The sequence below is a fragment of the Plectrocnemia conspersa genome, unplaced genomic scaffold (genome assembly GCF_051122295.1).
Source record: "Plectrocnemia conspersa isolate PC_06_02 unplaced genomic scaffold, ASM5112229v1 ptg000013l, whole genome shotgun sequence".
NCBI classification, from domain to species: Eukaryota; Metazoa; Arthropoda; class Insecta; order Trichoptera; family Polycentropodidae; genus Plectrocnemia; species Plectrocnemia conspersa.
In genome coordinates, this window is record NW_028277177.1 from 27,040,349 (window position 1) to 27,064,101 (window position 23,753).

At 33.9% G+C, this 23,753-nt stretch overlaps 2 protein-coding genes across 4 annotated transcripts in view; one reads left to right on the forward strand and one right to left on the reverse strand.

Moving 5' to 3' along the window:
- pwn (calcium-binding EGF-like domain-containing protein pawn) overlaps positions 1-10,744 on the forward strand; it is a 33,561-nt gene extending 22,817 nt beyond the window's left edge. For 2 of the 3 annotated variants that reach the window (XM_088202949.1, XM_088202950.1), the window contains exons 3-15: positions 2,574-4,343; positions 4,407-4,790; positions 4,860-4,986; positions 6,212-6,285; positions 6,359-6,672; positions 6,748-6,895; positions 7,834-7,912; positions 7,982-8,119; positions 8,187-8,312; positions 9,536-9,713; positions 9,835-10,054; positions 10,123-10,262; positions 10,457-10,744. In XM_088202949.1, coding sequence (XP_088059075.1) covers positions 2,574-4,343; positions 4,407-4,790; positions 4,860-4,986; positions 6,212-6,285; positions 6,359-6,672; positions 6,748-6,895; positions 7,834-7,912; positions 7,982-8,119; positions 8,187-8,312; positions 9,536-9,713; positions 9,835-10,054; positions 10,123-10,262; positions 10,457-10,579 — 3,821 coding nt within the window. In that variant the 3' untranslated portion in view covers positions 10,580-10,744. The remainder of the gene's footprint in view (positions 1-2,573; positions 4,344-4,406; positions 4,791-4,859; positions 4,987-6,211; positions 6,286-6,358; positions 6,673-6,747; positions 6,896-7,833; positions 7,913-7,981; positions 8,120-8,186; positions 8,313-9,535; positions 9,714-9,834; positions 10,055-10,122; positions 10,263-10,456) is intronic. The other variant, XM_088202951.1, reaches the window with a different exon arrangement.
- Positions 10,745-13,775: 3,031 nt separating this feature from the next.
- Positions 13,776-23,276, reverse strand: LOC148227724 (uncharacterized). Its single transcript, XM_088202991.1, has 12 exons — positions 23,041-23,276; positions 22,109-22,505; positions 21,906-22,046; positions 21,379-21,540; positions 21,144-21,311; positions 20,688-20,780; positions 20,285-20,623; positions 20,062-20,216; positions 19,800-19,992; positions 19,587-19,734; positions 16,710-16,819; positions 13,776-16,645 (listed from the first exon to the last, which is right to left on the reverse strand). The coding sequence occupies exons 2-12, from the start codon at positions 22,446-22,448 to the stop codon at positions 14,622-14,624; spliced, it is 3,873 nt and encodes a 1,290-aa protein (XP_088059117.1). The 5' UTR covers positions 22,449-22,505; positions 23,041-23,276; the 3' UTR covers positions 13,776-14,621.
- Between the last annotated feature and the right edge of the window lie 477 nt (positions 23,277-23,753).

Genomic DNA, 23,753 nt, shown 5'->3' on the forward strand with positions numbered 1-23,753 from the left:
GTCATTTAGTTCAAGATTTTTGTTATGACCAATAACTTAATTTTATTGTTTAAATAACTTGATATAGAAACGCAAAGAGAGAAATTTTGTGATTTTTCTTTTAACGACACAAACACTAAACTAGATTTGTCATAGAAAACTAATTCCTTTAAATATATGTTTAATATTTTCTCCTCTTAAATAAAGTGAAACGATTCTTATTGGCTAAGTATGTGATACATATTTGTATTAGTTAAAAACTATAATAAATTGTACTCGAAAATGTAAAAGAAAATCGGAATTTGGATACAGAAATATTATCTGAGATCCATAATATAGTTTAACTTTCGCTGAGTAACACTGTCACACACGTTTTAACTATTATGTTGTTTTACCGATACTCACAGTGCATATTTAAGAATACTGATTCTGTATCCAAATGTATTTTTATTGCTGTGTCTTGCTTTCTAAAAGCTTGAAATTAAATTTAAAGTAGGCGCTCGGTAACGATCGTTCCCACTGCGACGGCGCGATTTTATTGCTTTTGACGTGAATTTTTGACTTCTGAGAAGTGATAATTGTTTTTGAGCCCTCCTATAGATCAAAATTCGGTTTGAATATACTTTGACCAATACTCTTATATTTATTTTAGATTAAATTTTATTTTAGATTAAATTAAGACCATCGTGGCCTAACAGGTTACCCCAATGCGCCACGATGGTCGAAAACAAATTTTAAATTTATAAAACATAAAAAAAAAGTATATATACATAAATATAAAAATACTTTAACATAACAAAAAAATTATAAAATATTAAAATTAAATGAAATAAACCGGATCAGCTCCTCGTAGCTGACATTAAATAGGTCAATATGTAATGCCAGCATATTAAGGAGCCGGATGGCCACAGCCATAGGCGAGTCGGCAAGTGCGGATGTCCTAGCCCTAACGGTCATCAAAAGAGGTCTCGATCGTGATTCTCGAAAATGTTCAGGAACCCAAAACTGGAATTCCTCGAGAATAGCTGGATTGTCGACAGCACCTTTTAGTAATTTAAAAAAATGCTTAGCGATATACAGCTTTCTGCGAGAACTCAGCGAATCATATCCCAACGCTCCTAAAAGAAAGGCGCTGGGATATAAGTACGGATAATAACCAAATACGGATAATAATCAAAAGTCTGTAGTAATATCGGTAAAGATAGCTATCATATCGAAATAATATCCAAGTGCAGACAAATTATGGAGCAATATGCGAGATGCGACGTCTGTCTGACTTTTTTTTAAAGTTGAGTTGACTAAGTTTGTATTTTAGACTATAATTAGTTTTTGAATATTAGGTCAAGTGTAGGTTAGGTTTGGGTTTGAACAGCAAATGTACGTTTCGCAATTGTCAAATTGAATTTCATAGACATTTTAGAGCAGCATATAATTTCACTAGCATCTATCAGAAAACTTTTTGTGCTACGGTGTATTTCGTAATACACGACCCCTATGCCAGCTATTTTTAGAATTAACAAAAAAAATATATGTCATGAGTTAACGACTTTCCAAGTACTCTTATAACACAAAAGGGCCTTCGGGTGCTGTTGAGCTAACTCAGTTTGCATTTTGAACTTGACTTAATGAAAGTTCTAAAACTATAATCAGTTAGGTCAAGTTGGGTTTGATTAATTCGTGTAGGTTAGGTTTGGGTTTGAACAGCAAATGAACGTTTCGCAACTGGCAAATTGAGTTCATAGCAGCATATAATTTTACTAGCGCCTACCAGTTGAATTATTTTTTTGCTAATAGAAATATATATTTACTGGTGAAAATGTATTTGGACTTCACTAGTGAATATAAGCTCACCGAAAAATACACATTCACTGTAACATCGCATGTAAATATATATTGATAAGTATGTAAATATTAATATTAATACGTATGAAAAAGTTGATATCATATAATTTTACTAGCACCTGCCAGATAAATTATATTTTCACTGGTAAAAATATGTATCTATCTACATAAATGGTATATTTTAAAAAAAATTTCGGGATAGATTTGAAACTGTTTTTTTTAAGATTTTATTTGAGGGTAACCCGAGAAATCCTGGTTTATAATATTTTTTTTCAGAGGGGAGGGGTAAAAGTTGCACAGTTAATTCTTAGTATGTATTTTTCTGGCTAAATGCTTCCACCTGTACCCCTCAAATGACGTCCCTGAATACAGATCTTATTACATATTGTCTAAGTCATCGATTTGCTGTATTTTCTAGGTGATATTAAGCATTAGCGATTCGTTTCATTTTCTTCGTTGTTGTCCAATTCTTTTAAGTATAAGCTTCTTATTTTCTAAATTTGCAATTGTTTGGTCCGGCAATCTTTCTCTCTGCGTTTGTAGGTGTAGCAAATTTCACTTCTCATTCGCCACATCTAAAATGGGTTGACCACCACCACCATAGTCTGCATCGGACGAAAGTGAAATTCACGATATTGTCACGCTCGCTGACGCATTTGCGAGCGCAACTTGGGATTTACCGCGTTGTGCAACTCCACCGTCTTTGAAACTTCTTTACATCATAGTAACTACTGCATTTTCTCTTGTTTCAGCTTACCAAGATCAGTATTCGATATCACAGATTTCGCCCAACTCTGCCAGCGACTTCGAACCGGAGCTCTACATCAGTGAAACCGGTGAAAATTTTGAAACTAGTGCTACGTATCATCAAGACATTTTAGAAATTAAACCAAGTGCTAGTTTAGACTCTTTACAATCGGACGATAGTGGAAAAGATGATTTATCTCACGTGCGGGTGGAACGATCTGCTGCTCCCATATTGCGCGATTTGCATAAAAAGTCAAAGTCGTACGATCCTCTCTTTTCTTCCAACAATGTAGAAGAATCGTTGGATTCTAATGAAGTGGAAGTGCATCATCATAAGTATTATAATCAAATTCAACCCACAAGAACGTTGCACCGTGCTTCTAACGCGGTCAACGATATGGCGTCTTCTATGACTCCGAGAAGAAATATCGAGGGTTCGGGGGAAGCCAGAGGGGTCCCCCGGGGCAGAGCTTTGACCCCGAAGGGACCCCAATCGATACCGATTGCGATGATGCCGCCGATGTCTGCTACGCCCCTCAGGTATGACTCTGTAGGCCGACAGTCCAATCCTGACATTCAAGATATTATAACAGGAATAGTCAAGTTGCTCAACGGCAATGTTAACGTCCAAGCCAACACGCAGCCGGCTAACGGTAGACCGATCAGACCTCCGAATACCAGAATCAACAATCGGGGTCCACCGAGAATATCGGACGTTCCGCCATTACCTCCAGATTTCGACACTCCGGGTCCGGGAGGACCTTCCCAAATGATGCCTCCGCTGCCGCCTCAACCTTCGACCAAAATACCTCCACCCTATCCCTTCGATAGACCTCCATCGCACGAGCACACGCCAGTTAGACCATTCATTAACGGTATACCCATTCCGGAACAGATCGTACCTATCACGAATAATCAAAACTACAGGCCGATCAGACCTCAGAGTATTCCACCGTGGCAAAGACCCAGACCTCCTAGACCGCCGCCGATTAATAGAAGACCAAATCCTAACCTTCCCATGTATAAACCTCAACCGTCAGCTCCACCGCCCACTCTCACGCCATACGACGGAATCGACGAGGCGTTTACGACCATACCGAAAACGGACGAAACTCTCATCAACCACAACATGGACGTCGATGATGAAGAACGCGAGGAAGAAACACCGACTCATAATAACGTCAACGAAGAGATCAATACGACAGTTAGCGATAGCGTTACTCTGAAGCCCATAACCATAATAAACGACGGCGAAGGCTTCGTACCGGCCAGAGATCCGCCGACATCTACTACGACAGAATCTACGCCAATTACAACTGTTAAAGAAGTAGAAGAAAATACTACAACTTCGACAACGCCTACGCCAAACGTAGAACTACATACTATACCAACTAAACAAGAAGTTCTAAAAGATTCCGAAACTGTCGATAAGAAAAAGCAAACGAATATTAAAGCAGAAAAAGAAAAACCAATCAATAAAAAACAAGAAGAAAAGAATAAAGAAAATGAAACCATTATCAAGAATAGTATAAAATTGGGCGAAGAAGATGCTATTAACGATCCAAGTACAAGTGTCATATTAGAACCGACACCGATATTAGAATCATCCATTATAGAACCGACTAAAGATAATACTACTGAGTTTGTAACAACCGAACCTGTGAGTATTTCATCTACACCCACTGAAGCACTACCAGAAATTAAAACTACAGTTAAAGCTACATCTGTAATTGGATCAATCGTTCCTACTAGCATCAAAACTCAACCACACAATCGTATGTTTTAATATATTATATAACAATAACCCAATATCTAATATTATTTTAATATTATTCCAGCAACTCAACAAGGTTTTCCACACAACCCTTACAAACCAAGACCAGGAATCGTATTAGACGACACCGAATACAGACCAGTCGGTGGTCAAGCTCCAGTAAGCTCAGTCCGCCGTCCAAAACCACCACAACGACCAGCTTATGGAGAAATATTCGACGTCACTGTATCTGCTATTCAAGGACCAAACGGTGGAGGTAGCGGTTTAGCTACAGTTCAAATAGAAAGCGTCAATCCTTTAACCGGACAATCAGAAGACATTATAGTGTCTCCATCTGGTGATCAAGGATTTGTATCGATCGATGGTAAAAGGACGTATCTTAATCTCTTTGGTGATTCTTCAACTTCAACGACAGTTCAACCTACGCCTGTGCAGAAATCTACAGTTGGTCAGTTACGCTTTTAAACTGATTGTTATGTTGAATGGGTTGTAGATTAATAATTTGATTGTATTTTAGCTGTTACTGGTACGGGATATGTGGTCCCAGAAGTGCAAGAAGCTCCTAGACCCGTGAGACCTCAACCTTCAAGACCGCAGTCTAATTCTGGTGGACCTCCGAGACGACCACAACAACCTCCCGTTCGGTAATTATTAAGTTTATTTATAAGAAAATATGGTTAATCCATGCGTAAGAATATACATTTGCTGTATTTTTGCTCCTATGGCAAAAACATATAAATATCGCGTTAAACACATATATTTGGGTACCGACTAGGGTTCTCAATTATTCATAATTTTCAACTAAAAATGGATAAGGTATTCGAATATATTCGTAATTTTTTTTCTGTTTTTATCGATATTAATTTATTTAACCAATTAGTGCAAAAAAATAATTAATTGCCGGTAAAATATTATTTAATTAAAAAATAATTAATGGTTTTTGAGGTAAAGGGTGGGCCTTTCCGACATTTTGTGTCATTAAACGAACGAATTCTTTGAATTTCAGTCATAGTAGATACGGACATTCTGTTCATTAGTGTTTTTCGAAGGCGTAAAAGCATTTTTTGTTGAAAAGGAGCATCTCATTATTTAGCATTTCGAAAGATTATGCATTTTAATGACCAAATTTAGGGTAGGGCAAATGCCCACCTCTGCCTCTATATCGTTATGATTAATTAAAACCGAGCTAGGTCGTACATATCTGGTATTGAAAATTCTCTATTAATGAGCTAATACAGCTCAGAGAATAGCTTATATAAAAATATCACCAGAATTAGGATCATATTGAATTAATTCAGCAAAATTGATGGAACATTTTAAATACATAATTTTATCGAATTTATTGTATATACACTAGCTAATAATGTTTGTAACGAATATTAATATTATTATTTAACTTCAAATAAAAATTTATAATAATTTGTGACGCATACCTGTTTTTAAGATAAGCATTAAGCGATAATAAAGGATGGGCCTTTCCAACATTTTGTTTCGTTCAACGAACGAATTCTACAAATTTCGGTCATAGTAGATACCGCCGACAAACATTCTACTCACAAATATTTTTCGAAAGCGTAAAAGTATTATTTTGTTGAGAAGAAGCGTCTGTTAATGAAAACTGTTAATGAATCTATCCGCTCGGATTATTATTATTATTAATTTATTTAGCTAATTGTTTATACACTTAACAAATACAGCCAAAACATACATATAAAATATAACATAAGCATAAGCAGAACTTAAAGAAAGACTTTCTTATTATACTTTATTTCTTAATGCACGAAGATGTTTTTTTATTCCATTGAGGATATCTTATTTCCAATATCTAATTTCTTCAAACCTTATAATTGTAATCAAACATATTTATAGGATTGATACATGCATAGTCGGAGACGATTCAACCTGTGATCAAACTCAGTACGAAAGATGCAAAACAGAATTTGGTAAGTTCACTTCATTTACATTTTATCCAAATTTATCCAAATTTTTGGTAATTATTGTGTTTTTTTTTTCTAGGTATATCCAGCTGCAATTGCAGACCTGGCTACGCAAGACACAATCATAGAGATCCATGTAGGAAAGTCGTCGCTATGGTGTTCAGTTTGAGAGTCGATAGATTATACGATAGGAAGATAGCGTGGGACGATAAACTGAGCAACAAAGAATCTGAGCCTTTCCAGAAACTGAGCTTTGAAGCAGTCAAAGCAGTTGATTCAGCGTTCTCGATGACGCCTTATTCCGACGAGTTTGTCAGCGGAACTGTGAATACGATTTACAAAGGAGATCCTACTAAATCTGGACAAGGCGTCTACGTTAATGTTACAGTTCTTGTAAGAACATAAATCTATTCTTTTTTATTATGATTCTTAAATTAAATATTTCATAATGTTGTTGTTATTGTATAGCTTGAAGAAAGTAGCGAGACTTTAAGAGGCAGTGCCGGGGCCGATATTACGAGACACCTGCTGGGTGTTATTCAGAGGAGGAGTAATAACATCGGTTCTTCGGCTCTCTGGGTAGAAAGACCAACTGGTAGCATTTCTAGATTGCACGGTAAGTCCATTATTGTGAAAGTAAAATAATGCATCAGGATAAAGATTGAATTTGTACGATGATTGTTCATATTATTTTAGAAAGTTTTAATGGTGTGTTATGAAAGTGATTGTAATAATTAATATTCTGTGCATTTTTTATAACTTTTACACGTTTCATATTTTATACTGATGCGATAAGTGATCTGTTTCTATAATATTACTGGTGGATATAAATAACTGGTTTTTCACTGTTATCGTTCGCCAAATTCCAGAGTAATTCTGGTAGATAGGAACAGCGAATCTGTTATTGTAGCAAGGCAGTGTTCACAAACTCACATAACATGCAACGTATGTTCATAATATAAGCACATTAGCGAATTTTGTAAATGTTTATTCTCACAATATGTCATTATTTATTGAACTTAAATTATATAATCTATTCCTTTTAACATACTACAAAAAAAATAATCGAATTCGATCCTAAATAAATCATTATACTAATTACTATACTATACAAATTTTATTTTTTGATACATAAAATGGTTCATCAAGCAACGTGTATCACTCAAACAAATTATTAGCAGTGTCTCATCAGTTACGAATCTATATATGTAGCTATACAATATTTAAATAGTATATGTAGCATTTTTACTCAATTTAAACTAAAAAATAAAATATTACATTCACTTTTAATCATTCCATTACAATAACTGCAAAAACAATGTTAAGGTCAATCATATACAACTGAGGGTTAAATACTTACTCCAAATAAAAGTAAACATTTATTAAGTCATTTGGGTCGTTACTGACTGATTAATATTTTAATATTTACATAAGCACTGATACAGTAGTTTAAGAATAATTGTTAAGAGACCTTCTTTAATTGTTAATATAACTATATATGAATTACTTTAGATTAGATATTTAAAACAGTTTATAAAACAATCAAACTTTCAGATCTAGACGAGTGTTCTACACCCGAATTGAACGACTGTCACGAAATAGCAACGTGCATCAACGTCTGGGGATCATTCAAGTTTGTTTTACCCATAAATTGTTCTGATTTTATCCGCTTTCATTTCATTAACGTTTGATCTTTCAATAGATGTGAATGTCCGGGCGATACGAGAGATGCTTGGGCTGAACAACCGAACAGAGCCGGACGACAGTGTCACACGTGTCCGCCTTCTCATTGCAATAACAGAGGCACTTGCTCGTATAGAGGCGGTCAACCAGTTTGCTCGTGAGTAATTTATCTTTATATAAATACAATTTTAATAAGTGTTATTATAAGTGACTTATGTTTACAGATGTACTGGTGCATATTACGGCTCTCAGTGTGAAGTCGACGGTGAAGTCGTAGGTGTGGCAGTCGGCGCAAGTTTAGCTGCTTTAGTAGTTATCTTGATGACTTTAGCTTGCCTAGTGATGTGGAGGTATTGAGTCATTACAATTATAGAGTAACAAAATATTAAGATTGTCATTAGTGTAGTACTAAAACCATACGTTAACATATATAAGATCTTTTAATACAAAATAGGGAAGATTTATATATAAAATTATATTCTGACTACAGTAAAGTTTACAGTTTTTATGCAAGTGCTTTTGGAAATGTTAATGGATGCCTGCTCGGACACGCAATAATATTTGTTTATGCCGATAGTGAAAAAAAATTGAATTTATAAATAATTCACGTGTCAATATGACCCCTATTGCATGCATGCCTTAAGTTCGTCACCCCTGCTCTGTCTATGAAACTCAATTTGACAGTTGCGAAACGTCCATTTGATGTTCAAACCCAAACCCAACTTAATGAAAGTTCTGAAACTAATTAAAGTTTTATAACTTTCATTAGATCAAGTACAAAATACAAACTAAGACAACTCATTTCTCACGGGATATTTAATATTACACTATGTTTTAAAAGTATGATAGCTATCCTTACCGATATTACTATAGACTTCTGATATAAAAGTGTTGGTTAAAGTATATTCAAACCGAATTTTGGGCAATAGAAAAGCGGAAAAACAATTATCACTTCTCAGAAGTTAAAAATTCACTTCAAAAGCAATAAAATCGTGTCGGCGCTGCCGCAGTGCGAACGCTCGTTACCGAGCGTTCCCACTGCGACGGCGTCGGCACGATTTTATTGCTTTTGACGTGGATTTTTGACTTCTGAGAAGTGATAATTGTTTTTTGTGTTCTTCTATTGGTCAAAATTCGGTTTAGATGTGTTTCATTCAAATCTCACTTGTAAGTTGTAATATTGTTAAAAAAAAGTCTTAATACAATATGGGGGGGGGGTATTCCCCCCCTTGAATTTTGCCAGAATAATGCATCTCATTTAATGAAACGGTATGAATCTTAAAAAATATTAAAAAAGCGAGCTGACTTGTTTACTTTTGCCCCCCCCCACCACCTGGAAAAATCTGAAATGATGTCCCTGAAACAATACCTTATAAAAACAGTAATATGGTCAATAGTATATATTATAACTGTGTAAAAAAGTACAAAATCAGTACTTATGCGTAGGTATTGCAACAATACCAGGCTCGGAATCATTATCATATATTTTTACTATGGCATTCTAACTTTAATTATAATACTTATTAAAAGCTTTGTTATAGATTGATTTATGTACAATATAATATTATTTTAGTCGGAGATGGTCACGCGAGCAGAAGAATGCCGCCGGCATGGGTTCGCCTGTTTTCGGCTACATGAATACCGGAATGAAAAATCCAAATCTTGGACAATCGCCATATCAAGTGACTCTGGAAGAACGGATGAGATGGGCGCAATTGGCAGACGTGATGGCTCAAGCTAATCACTATGCGGTAATTAAATAAATTAATATTATAATAGTATATGTAAATATGAACATAATTAGCAATTAAAGATACAGTATCCTTTAATAAATAGCACATGACTAAATTAGATGATTATTTTTCTGCACAGCAGCCAGAGCCTACTCATCCTGGTGCTCGTCCACCATCGGCAATGTACGGTGCTTATCCGACTCTATCGATGGCCGGAACATTGCCACCGGTTCCTCTACCAAGAATGGGTCTTCACATGGGATCCACTATGCATCTGGTTCAGCAGGATAATAATACCAACACACCATCGAGAGCCAACACTCTGAGCGGATTGGGAAATGCTTTCAGTGGTTTTTCAGGTTTGTGGATTTACCATTGAACGCAATGAAAATCTAACGAATCACACAATACAATTCTATCATTATAGGCATGTCTAATAATCACGGCACAGAATCGACGAGCTCGGAATCAGATAGTCACGCACAAGATCGAGCAGATCTTCTCGGATCGAGGAGCTTCCACGTTCCAAGGCCCAAATCTAGATCAAACGCAACTAATAGTATAGCTGTGAGTAATTAAAAATATTCAGTTTATTCATCTTGTTTGGCTTCTTATTTGTTTTACGGCACACAACTCAGGTAGTCAAATAGATTATAATAATTTTAATCTTTTATTATAAGTAAATTTTAGTATTATAATTTAAGTTGTATATGAACAAAAACAATACAAATCAATTTCATTGGTGATTTTTATGCTTTCAGAACCAATCGGGGATCTATTACGATGTCGATTATGAAAATGCTCCGGATCCGATCTATGGAACAAAAGGCATACCACTATCGACTTATACAATGAATAGGGGAATGCCATTTTATCGGCAATAATGTGAACGGATATTTATATTTTTGATTTACTATTATAAATTGCTAAATTAGGTTATGTCAATCGTCATCTAATCCAAAAATTTATATATTAAATCAAGTATAAAGATTTTTTTGGTATATGTAGATTGATTATAACCGATCATACCTTCCGAATGTTTTATTGAAGACTGAGTATTTTTTTATTTATATATTTTATATCTATCTGTTTTATTATATGATATTCAGTGAATTTGTGTAAAATATATTATTTATTGATTGTGATGAGTCATTGTCGTTGCTAAACCGCGTTTAATATAAGTAAGCTTGTATATAATTTAACGTTTAATATTATTTTATTTGTAAGTTGTAAATAATAATATATTTATATATACGAATCCATAGAAATATAAGCTTGCACGTAATATTTATATTCAGATTCACAGATGAGTTTCTTAATTTGAAATTTGTGATAAAATTGCATTTTTAAATATACGTTTTTTGCTTATGTAGAAGTGGTTACCATCAACGAAATGAAACATTAAACATATGAGATATAAATCCTGTAGATTGAATACTTTATAATAAATATGATAGTGTCACAAGTACAGCTCGTTATTCTATTAATTAAAAAATGTTTTTTTTTATGATTTAGAATGTAAAAAAGATCTTTATTTTAATTTATAAATATATTATAAATAAGAATGTAATTAAAATAAATTATTGATTTTATTATTATTGATATATATTATACAAAATTAATGTTTGTATATCCTGTCAGTATAAATAATATGATGACTATACCAAAATATCAAAATGACCAACCTCCTTAGACTAATAGCTTGGAACGCCAATGGTTTGCTTAATCATAAGCAAGAAATAAAAACATTTATAAAAAATGAACAGATAGATATTATACTGATCTCGGAAACCCACTTTACCGACTAAAGATACTTAGGAATATTAAATTATTATATATATCATACTAATCACCCAGACGGTACTGCTCATGGAGCAGCATATAATTTCAAAAAAAAACAAAAAGGCAATATTTTTAGTTATCAATAAAATTATAAACACAAAATTAATGAAAAAAGTTAAGAACTAATAACAAAAAACAGGGACGACATTTCAGATTTTTTTAGAGGGAGGACGGCATAAATTGGCTAGTTAACGGTCGTTTTTCATTATATGACATGCAATTTTATCTCTGTTTAAAATCCATGCTAAAACAATGAATTTAGCCTAATAGGAGAGCCCAAAAAACAATTATCAATTCTCAGAAGTCAAAAATTCACGTCAAAAGCAATAAAATCGTGTCGGCGCTGTCACGGTTTTATTGCTTTTGACGTGAATTTTGGACTTCTGAGAAGTGATATTTGTTTTTGCGGCCTCTTATTGACCAAAATTCGGTTTGAATATACTTTGACCATCACTCTTACATCAAAATTTTTAGTAATGTTGATAAGGAGTTATCATATTTTTAAAACATAATGTAATATGCACATGAAGCAATATGCAAGATGCGCATCTTGCATATTGAAGCCAGCTTCAGCTGGCTTTAGTGGACCAGCAACACGGATTTTGTCTACCTCGTTCTAGTGTTATTATTTTTTTATGCTTATTGAAGGATGTGCCAAAAAAATCTAGGTTAAATATGCCAAAGTGTGCGATATAGTGTCTGATATCCTAGGATGCAGAATTCTCGAATATGGCTTCATTGTCTGGAGCCCCAATGAAGCACACATTTGTTAGAGGATTTAGAAGAATTTTCTGTCTGCAAAAGGGAGTGCAGATTAAATCCATATTTCGGGACATTTATAAGGATAGGTGTGTTTAAATGTGTGAATAATAAATAAAACAATATTTTTATAATAATAATAATTTATATTGTTCATCATTTTACGAATATATCGAATTTTGACCTTACAGTACGATTATGTCTATCAATTAAGTGATTGAATAATATATATTTTTGTAAATGTATATTTATATATACATATATAAATATATTATTTACGATGGGTTATACACATAAATACATTGGTGCGAGAGCGTGAGCCTTTTTCAGAACGTTTCCATACAATTTTATTCGTTCTTCAGCCAATTCGTATCACAAACGCCGACTTATTCCTATTATTATTAACCTTATCATATATGTATATGTACTTACATATACAAGTTTAATATACATATTATATATATATTTGTTGAGATCATTATCTTATATGATTTAACAATCTACATACATGCTGTTAACACAATTTAATATCATAGTGAAAAAATAAAAAAATACATAATAAAAATATATATATTGTATGTATACAAAGAAATTATTTAATGTATATTGTTAATTTCGATTATTATACGTATTCGTATTAAAACTTGGTCTAATTCAATGGTCGGCGACCTTTATCGATTCATAATGAATTTATCTTCATTGTTGTTCCTCAGCACAATCTATAAAAGTCGCCAGCTGTAGATCGATCAAAATATTCTGGCGGACCATATTTTTACCACTGGTATAAAATTATAAGTTGCTGTTGTTACATCATAATATAATCATATAAAAATATGAGTATTCTAAAACTTATTATCAGTGTTATAAACGAAAAAAACTTAGTAAATAGTGTAAAATTGAACTACATAAAAATTTCAATACGGTTTATCAATCATATAAATTATACACGTAGAGGCACAAATTTCTGACTCGCAGTCAAATTTCCTAAAAATAAAAATTGCAAAATTAAATGTTTGTGACTTGTCTTCTTCATTATCCGAATTCTATCACATTTGCTAAGATTTACTTAATAAATTTTAAAAATACGCGCGCATAATATAAAAACTTTATAGCGCTGAAAAATTGCACGTAACGAAATGTTCTAATAAAAGAGAAACATTATGTAAATATATAGATGGGCGTTTCTCACAATGAACGAAAAAAGATAACGCGAATAACGCTGTTATCATTTAACTGCTATATTAAAATATTTAAAGACGTGTTCAACGAACAAAACGACGTCTACGCCGAATCGTATCTAAAAACAAAATTGGACTAGATCGTTAAATTTTTTGCCGAATTAACGTAAATTTTGGACTAAAAACAAAACTGTACCTTGTGCTAAAATATAATAATTAACATTGCATGTACATAAATGGCTGTGTTAAATTTAAATATTTGGCTAAAAGCGAATATATAGCGAAAAAATAACATAAATCACACGTCCTATGAGGACATGAACTAACTCGAATGACTTAGAGATTATTCGTTTCGTTTGCGTTCTATCTCTTCTTTAATATACTTTGACCAATCACAAACGAGCTTAAATTAATTATAAAATAAAAATACAAGCACAAAAGCAACATCTGCAAATCATGGCACTATATGACTATTGATGGTTATGAAAATTGCCATTCAACAAAGTTCATGTTTTAATACTTGTGCATTTAAGTCACGGAGTTAAAAAAATTGTTTATTTTCAAGTTTTTAATTCTGTGCAGTCTAAATTGCTTTTCAGAACAAGATAAGAAATTAAACTTGCCAATGAAAATTTCCGTGAATTATTCAAATTAAATAAAAATGGTTCTGAGAACCCCCTTCCCTCCGTCAGATAACATATTTAAGCCACGATTGGACAGGTAATAGCTGTCTTTGCTAAGGAAAGACGAAATCGTGCACCAGAGCCCACAGAGATTGCAAGAGTACCTGCAACAGCTCACTAAACACATTTGGTAAACGTATTCTTAAGGCGTATTTAAAGATTGATTTGACAAAGAAAAATAATCGGTGGTCATTACTCGCAATGACTTAGTACTCGGTCTATAGAATCTTAAACAAATTAAATTTTAAAACTCAAGGTCCTATATATTGCACAAGTATCCGTATTTAATAATAAAAAGTCATTTTTATAAAATAACATAACTTATAAAAAAATCAGCACCTGTTCATATACTGGCCCTGACTGACGAATCATTAATGTATAAAAAACATACAGCCATGTTTTGTAAAATATCAAAGTTAAAAAAATATTCGATTTATTGTAATATCTCACTTATTGCACACCATCTACAAACTATTTCCGAACATCATTCTGTCGTCGTACAGACTCAATCTGTTCGAGGAAGTTTTGGAAGCTCCTTTCGTCGAAGCTGTGCGCCTCACTCTCGAGTTGCCCAAACTACCTCTCATCCTCCTCACGGAAGGAGGCACATCTCCCGGCGTCTTAATTCTACTAGCTGGATCCTTGAGTCGAGTTAAATCAGCCGACGATGAAAACAACTCACTGACCAGCTCTAAAGAATGTTGTCTAGATAGATTATGTTTGATGCTCAACGGCCGGAAGCTGTTCGAATTCTTTTTAGCGAAGACTTCGTCAGTGTACGTTTCGTCGCCGCTGGACGTGTCGTCATTTTTGGTATTCGGCGGCTTACTAGGACCGTCTAAATCCAAAATACTGACATCCTCGTCGCTCTGTTTACAAATCGATAAACTCAACTTGCGATTCTTTATGATCGCATTATCATTTTGTAGATTCTCGTATTTACCCTTAGCACCGTATCTACCGCAGATGCTCGATATACTCTCCGTTGCTATCTTTGAAATACCGCTTCCGCTCTCTTGCAAAGGCAACGACGCCGATAGTGGACGATTCTTCTTCGGAACGTCATATCTCTGTCGCATCGTTATTTTAGAACCACCATTTTCAGACAACAGTAACATATGTTCATCTTCACTGTTACTAGAATAGTCGACTTCATTAACATTTGCAGTTTCATACTCTCCGCTATATGAAGATCTATTATACTGATTACGAACACTGTCCCTTTCGGATAAAATATTACTGTCGCAACTATATCGTTTCGGAATCGTCACATTATTTTTTTTATCATCAGACATGAGCAACTTATCGTCGATCTTGAATATCTTATTAGTAGTTATATCATTAGTGTACAATTTATTAGTATGATAATTTGCATCGAGATTTTTATCTCTTATTAGAGAATTTCTTTCAGAATTATTAGAAGACGTCTTCGGAACGATCACGGCAAACACTTGATTGTTTTGCTTAGACGTGGATGCGTTATTCGGTAATTCTCTAAAACCGGAAACGCTACATTGAGGAACTGTACGATTCGGCGGTGATAGCGTACAAGTTGTATTTTCATTGTGAATCCTATCGTTTTGCAACTTTATCTGATTCAGATCAACTCTAATATTACTCTCCTTCACCGACAAATCAGTCATATCGGTATCGTTAGAAGCGACGGAATCGAGGCCCGGTAAACTCGACGGCCTATCGTTATTTCTGACCGAGTCGTCTCTATTCAACTTATTAGCTTCTATGATGGAAGTTTTAAATCTTCCGTTCGAGTCAATCAATCCGTTATTGATCGGCTTTCCATTGGACAAGACGAGATTGACTTCAGTTTCTAAAGGCACAGGTTTACTTTGAGAGTTTTTCCTCTTGAATATCTTGGAGCCGAAAAAATCTTTGAAGCGCTTGCTACTCCAACGAGGTTGACTTACGTCTTGCTTAATATTACTGCGTTTTGCTGGATATCCGTAAGGATTTTCGCTGTGCGATTGAACGATTCCGTTCAAATCGCCGCTCACGTCGTTTTGAACGTAACCGATTGGTGTTACGGGTCTTGTCAATTGACGGAAGTCACTCAGTAGTTGATCGTCGCTTAAATTATCATTATGATTGGTTTGCAAGTTAACGTTTTGATTAGCAGCCCTATTGGCGTTTCTAGGTATGGTTTGTTCTTCAATTCTAGAGAAGTCTTGCGGTAAATTTCTGATACTCTGTTCAGGATTTACTTGTTCGGGTCTGATATAATTGTTCGAACCGTGATTTGATAAAGACAACGAAACGTTCTGAGGCATATCTTTAAATGACTTATCGATCATTTTTTCTGATTCGTTTTCACTGACCACAACTAGATTACGCTCCAAGCAAGGATTTCTACCTTGATGTGGTTGTAAAGGCATTTTATTTAGAATATTAGCTTGAAAGTCTATTAAGTTAGATGTTACATTGGAGTTTTTATCTTCGCATGACCCAGGACTATGCCAATTAGTACCTCCATCTGTAATGGCATGTAAAATATTTTTTATAAGCAATAATTATTTTAAAACAAAATTTAACTATACCTTGATTTTGTGAAGGTGGCCTTAGATTATTACTATTTATTGTAGGCGATGATGCAGGCTTCATATTTTTGAGTTCGGTCAATCGCTCAACGACACAAACAGCAGTCAATCTGTATTATTTAAAAAAAGCATAAGAAACAGATATATCTATGAAGAACGCTAAAATATTAAATATTTACTAATTAATTTTATATTGATTTACATATAATAACATACTGTATAATTTTATAAAATATAACAATATTAATTAATTAAATTGTTTTCATGAAATACATCATTAGTTTTTGTTTATAAAATTCCGTTTGTTCTCAAACTGCGTTCTGCAAAATATTTTGGATTTTTTTGGAAGCTATCACACTCGTCTTAATTCTGTGAAGTTAAATATTTATTTTTATGAATATTGTAAGAATTCGATCTTCATAATTAAATTATTTTTTTAGTATAAGTTTTTTTTAAAAAAAAACAGTGATAACTTTGAATGTATTTTAAATAATATTTAAATATCTAATTATTAATTTATAATGTTAGGTGAGTTTAAATATTTGACCACAATACTTCTTGCACGGACTCACCCTTTCCTATTCCATTGTAAAACATTTAAAAATATTCGTACAAATTTAATTTTTAACAAAAAAAAGGCTACGATAATTTTTTCGAGAAATTTGCTGATTTTTGAGACGATAATTCACAAAATAAAAATTTTGGGTTAACTAGGGCATGAGTTAACCCAAAATTTACGAAATCCATCAAACTGACAGGTTTTTTATTTATATTCTGATTTGATTTGTATCCGACAGTATTTTTGTTTTTGTTTTTTTACGACTTTTATATTTGAGCAATGCAAATATATTAACACTTTATTTTTATTTTTGGAAACTTCTTATTTTTGAAAATTTGGTTACTATATACCTATTTTTAATGACACCCGTAAATCTAGTGTTAAATAATATGATCTCTAAGAGGCCCTGCTGCTGTTTTTATGTGGATCTTATATGGTGTTTGTGGTTGGGTGATTTTTCTGGACACGAATTTTGTGGACATATTTTTTCGGAGTTTTGTGGACATTCGGAGTTACGACGAAAAAAAAAGTTGTAAAAAAAATTTTTTTTTTATGTCATATACATAATTTCAAGACTGGTTTGATAACTGTTTCATTCCAGAAGTAAAGAATAACTGTGATGAAAACGACATAGCCTTTATTTATTCTTGACAATGCTCCAGGCCATCCTCCACACTTAGGGGAATCACATCCAAATATAAAAGTGGTTTATTTACCTCCAAACACCACCAGCATTCTACAGCCGATGGATTAAGGGGGTATTGCTAACTTCAAAGTCCATTATTTAAGAATCACTTTTGCCCAAGCAATTGCAGGAACAGACAAACATCAGACATTGAGAGAATTTTGGAAAAATTACAACATCTTTCATGCAATAAACAATATCTCAAAAGGATGGTCCAAAGTAACGACGAATTGTATGAACGGCATATGGAACAAACTCTTAAAAAGATATAATGACAATATGTATTTTAATAAAGAAGGGGAAATAGATGAGATAGCAAATATTATTGTAAAATGTGCTCAACAACTTAATCTGGAAGTTGATAATGAAGATGTAATTCATCTTTTGGAAAATGATGTTGAGGAACTCACAAACCAAGATTTGATTGAGATTGAGGAACAACGAGTTGCAGAATAAAATGTAATGGAGCTAAAAGAATTAGATGAACTCGAAGAACCACCAAAAAAATTTGTGTTAAATGACATGGCTGCAGCTTTTAGCCAAATCAATGATGCTATTAAAAAATTTGAAAATATGGACAAAGACATCGATAGATCTTCGAGGGTACACGGCTTTATTCAGCAAGCACTTGCGTGTTATTATGACATTTACAGAGAAAAGAAACAAAAAACTGTACAAACAAACCTGGACTTTTTTTAAGAAAAACAAGCACTATCACTGCACTCGCTGAAAAATCTCAAGAATTAACAATGGATATCAGTAGCACAGATGAAAAAATACTCTAGATCAATTCTTATAAATAAATTATTTATGTAGATATTTGCTAAAAAGTATTTAGTTAACAACTTGAAGTCAGCAATAAAAGTGGTTTTTGTATTTCGCATGTATGCATTGTTTTTAATTATTTTTTGTATGATTTTCGACTTACGACCTTTTCGAGTTACGACCAAGGTGGTGGAACGGAACCCCATCGTAACTCGAAAACTGACTGTATATACAAATATAAATAAATTTGAGTTATTGTACATACTGTGTTGTTATTTGGAAGTTTTAAATAAAAATATATTTTTCTATTAGCGAATATTGAAAATATGATGATTTAAATAAAACTTTACAAATAGTTTAGAGCCACTAGTGGGTAGAAAAATACATACATTTATAAATTAATTTGAATAAAAACTATTTAGTGAGCAACCATAATCGAAAATATAAGCAAATAATAAAAACAGAAATATAAAAAGTTGAAGAAAAACTGGTAAGTAATAAGTAATATAGACACATAAAAATATAAATAATCTTTCAAAGATTTAAACTACAAAATAACAATGAAAACTTACATAAGGGTAAATGAAATTCGAGTATGTTACAATAATATTTAAAACAATATTAACAAGTTCTGCCACCACTATTAATCATATTTTATGAATTTGATATTGTAATATAAACGAGGTTCAATGTTATATTTTTTTTGCATAGTCAAGTTTCATACAACAAATGACATGGAATAATCGTCGCCCACGATCATGCATAGAATTTAATCGACACAGATTATGCGCGACCAGGAGCGAAAATGTTAAGCAATAATAAAATAAAATATTATTTTAAATGAAGTGAGACAAGTGGAAAATAATACCTAGCTTCAGCATCATGATCCCAGCAATCCTCACAAGTGTCTCTTGCCAATCGAGTGGCTCTTACGCTTAACAAACGTGGCGAAAACAGAGGACGAGATTTATGTCTTGCCACGACAACTTGCATCCGTTCCAAAGTCGGTTGATTGCCTAAAAATATAATTTCATGATACCTCCATAGTTTCTAATTTAATTTTGAACTGGTGGTTACTAACCAACTTCAGTTTCATATGGAAGAGCGTAAGGAAGCGGTCCAGGAGCACGATGTAAAGTCATACAACGCGATAATAACTCCCATAAAACTAGCGATAATGCATACACATCAACGGCACGTAAAGACGCTGCACATCTGCGTAAATCTAAAGAACCTTCCAATGCTTCCGGAGCTAAATATCTCAAAGTACCAGCCTAGAGAAACAAAATTTCATGTCATACTACAAATCTATCTGGATATATATTGGGAAAAAAATAACACACTTCTTGAATCCTATAATTGGGCTGCAAAACTTGCGATTTGTTATCGGGTAGCGGCATGGCCAAACCGAGATCTCCGATGCAACAACTCAAATCAGCTCTTACCATGATGTTGGTCGAGTTTATGTCTCGGTGAACGATACACGGTTTATATTGACCTGAAATTTATTATCATAGTTAATTAAAAATTATATATATATACAATACAATCAAATGTTATACATACCATCTTTATCAATATGCGTATGCAGATGAGCTAAAGCCGATGCCACACCCAGCGCCATGTTTGTGTAAGTCTCCCAGTCGAGGGTGTGATCTATTAAATAACTCCTCAAAGATCCTAGCGGAGCTAACTGCAGCACCAGAAGATGTTCGGGTGGGCCTTCAAACGTCGGCCTAGTGTCACAGCCTAAATATTGTAATAGATTCGAGTGCTTCATGTGAGGCATGCAGTAAAGATCTCTTTCGCGAGCCCATAATGCAAACTGAGACGAAGGTAGGGCTTTGACGGCTACAGGCATAGCGCCGAGTGATCCTCGCCACACCTTAGCATACTTTCCGGAACCTATAAATTTTATTATTGTTAGTATTAGTAATATAAATTTGTAATAAATTAATAAATTAATTACCAATATTATCGTGAAGTTTTAGATTATCGACACAAGTGGTACTGCAAGAGAATCCTGGTCCTCCTGTTTCGATATTGTTTCCAGGATCGCGAGCTAAGATATTGTGTTAAAACTTGTATTACATAAAGTTAATCTAATAATATTTTAAAATGTACCGAAGCCAAAAAATTGGCTTCATATAGCCAAACTAGAGCCAATTATTTGGCTTCATAAATGCAATACATTTGGCTCCTTATCTAAGCTAGACAAATAGTTAATTTTTGGGTTCAACTTCAAATTTTTTTAAAAAATGTTTTACATTTGTGAAGCCAACAAATTGGCTTTAGATGAACTATTGGAAGCAATTTTTTCAGCTTTATATCATATAATTTTAGAAACCACTGGTTAATGTATTTTCATCAGCATTTGAATAATAAGCAGCAGACCCCAGTAGTAACGTGTTAACATAAGACTTACTTTCAACACTCAATTGCTTCCCTTTCACTGTGTATTTGAAAATCTTGAAGGCCACTATGAACATGAGCAATCCAGTAAGGCAAGCACCGACGATAGTCACAATGTTTCCGTATCCCAATGGGAAATTATCAACCGAAGGATTAGCTGCAATGTCTGTCGCAGATATAACTAGAAAAATAACATGATTGACGATCAACCGTACATTTGATAAAGAATTTTAATTATGGTTAAATACCCGTCGAGTTCGACGACGAAGAAAAAGACACGGGAGATGCATTGCAAAGAGAAGATTTGCAACAGCAGAATTTCGTCGGTCTATTGGATCGAGGAGACGACCTATCAGTGCGACACTCAGAGCTGCCGCACACGTTTTGCTTATCGGACGATTCCCAACAACCTTTGAATTACGAAAATAAACATAGATAATAGAGCATTGATCATATTTGACGGTTTGTACATAAGTGTAATATGAAATCTTTAGATATTATAAAATTAAACTGTAATCGTCTATGTTGTATTTTAAAAATAGTTATTGATAAAATTAAGCAATTAAAAATATGCTTCACCATGTAATGCACCGGCTTACACCGCAGCATAGATTTTTTGCATTTAACATTTTCCATATTCGCATTATTTATATACAGTTCTAACTTCTTTCTGTTATCTATAGTAGAAAAACAATATTGAAAAATGTTTACCGCACACACAACATAAATAAATTGTTATGTAAAATAGTGAATATATTTGGGTCATTAAAGTCACCTTGTCCAAGAATAGTGATTTGCCCATTATGATCCTCGACCCAAAACGCATAGCAAAAATCAGTGTGAGGCGCACAGTGTTCCACTTGAATAGTGCCGATCTCCGGTACAGTTTCGTTGGTCAAAATCGGTTCTCTGTCGACTGTAAACCAAAATCATGTTATAAAGCATCGATCACAGTATTATATGTTCAAGATAACGAACCGTATTCCTCGTAATCCAGTTCGTCGTCGCCGTCATAACTAGCTCCATCAGTCAAAGCGCGAACTTTTTGTTCCGTGTGATATTTGTAAACGCATATCTGCTTGGCGTTTGTGGTGACTTGCGAGTTGCCATTATCGTTGCTCTTTTTCTTTTTGGATTTAGCTAAGTATGTTTCTTCGTCTGTTTTTCCTTCTCCAGAGTTGTACGGGGAAACGATATCGCCGACCAAGTTGTGAGATTGCGATATTATTTTATCGTCGTTTTTGGGTATGGATTTCGCCGAGACGTAGATTATATTGAATAGAATGCATAATATAAATGCAGTATTATTTAGTAACATTTTTTAATGTTTATTGATCAAAACTCTGCTTGTTCATTATTCTTTAGCGTTCAAAATCTGCAATTAAAAAAAAATGATATATTGTAATAAACATCGTTTAATTATGAGTGCCGTAATGAGTCTATTATCAATAAAACAATTCAAGATTAAAGTTTTTTTTTATTTATTTGACATCGTAATAAATTCACTAGAATTAAAAAACTTTTAAAAGATTGTGGACAGCCGTTCAATATCAAGTTGGCATGTTTGTAAATGAGTATTTTTCCAACGAGAATCTAATAGTAGTAGTTTTTTTTATTTATATACAATTGTAAATGACATTTTTGAAGTAGTAAGGTGTTAATAATAAATAAGTAAAATGATTATTTTTATGCAATGCCGCAAGTAACGATTTTACATTTGAATCGCTGATATCTAATAGACTGAAACTGGTAGCCAAGTGAAATTTATATAAAAAAGAAGTAAGATCAGAGATGTCAAACACCGCCTCCAAAAGCAATGACGTCGACTCGCAAAGCAATTAATGCTGAGATTAATGCAATTTAATCTGAGCGCATTCGCTTCGAAACGAGTAATGGGAATGCATATTGACCTGTCGACCGCGCACATGACGCAGCACAGACTCCGCGCTCCGGGCTCCCGGCCCCAGCATACAGCTCAGCCACCCAGCGCAGCGCCTCGCTGACGGACCGCAGGCGGTCGCGAGCTGCGCGAGAAACGCAGACGCCGCCGCCGCTCGACCAATCGCAGGCGAGCTTCCGTCGGAATGCGTTTCCGCGGCAGCTTGCAACGCGGACGTTGCCGCTCGTACGACGCTTATCGCCAGATAACGATTATTTCGCGTCGACCTTTCATCTTCATTTTTAAATGCTATCTCGTCAAACGTCGTTGTGAAATTGATATCTATTCGCCCACTTTTACACTAATTTCGGAAATTTCAAAATATAATATTTATCACTTTTAACAATTGGTACAAGTTGTAGTATAATATATACAGTCTTCCAAAACGCAAAAGGCTTTCATCACTTATCAGTAATACTGACCCATTAGTAATACTGACAGTGACCCTTGCAAGTGTAAGTGTAAAAACGAATTGGAACAAATTTAGATGTCTAGTAGAGGATTTAATATATCATTAAATACGGAAGAATAAATAGATCAAGTTGTCTCTTATGTCACAGTCGCTACACAAAACGCAACTCACGGTGCCATCACGCAACGTAAAGAGCAAAATGCCAAAGTTAATATTCCACTGTTCGTAAATGAAGACCAAACACAACCAATTAGGATGTACCTACAAAAAAA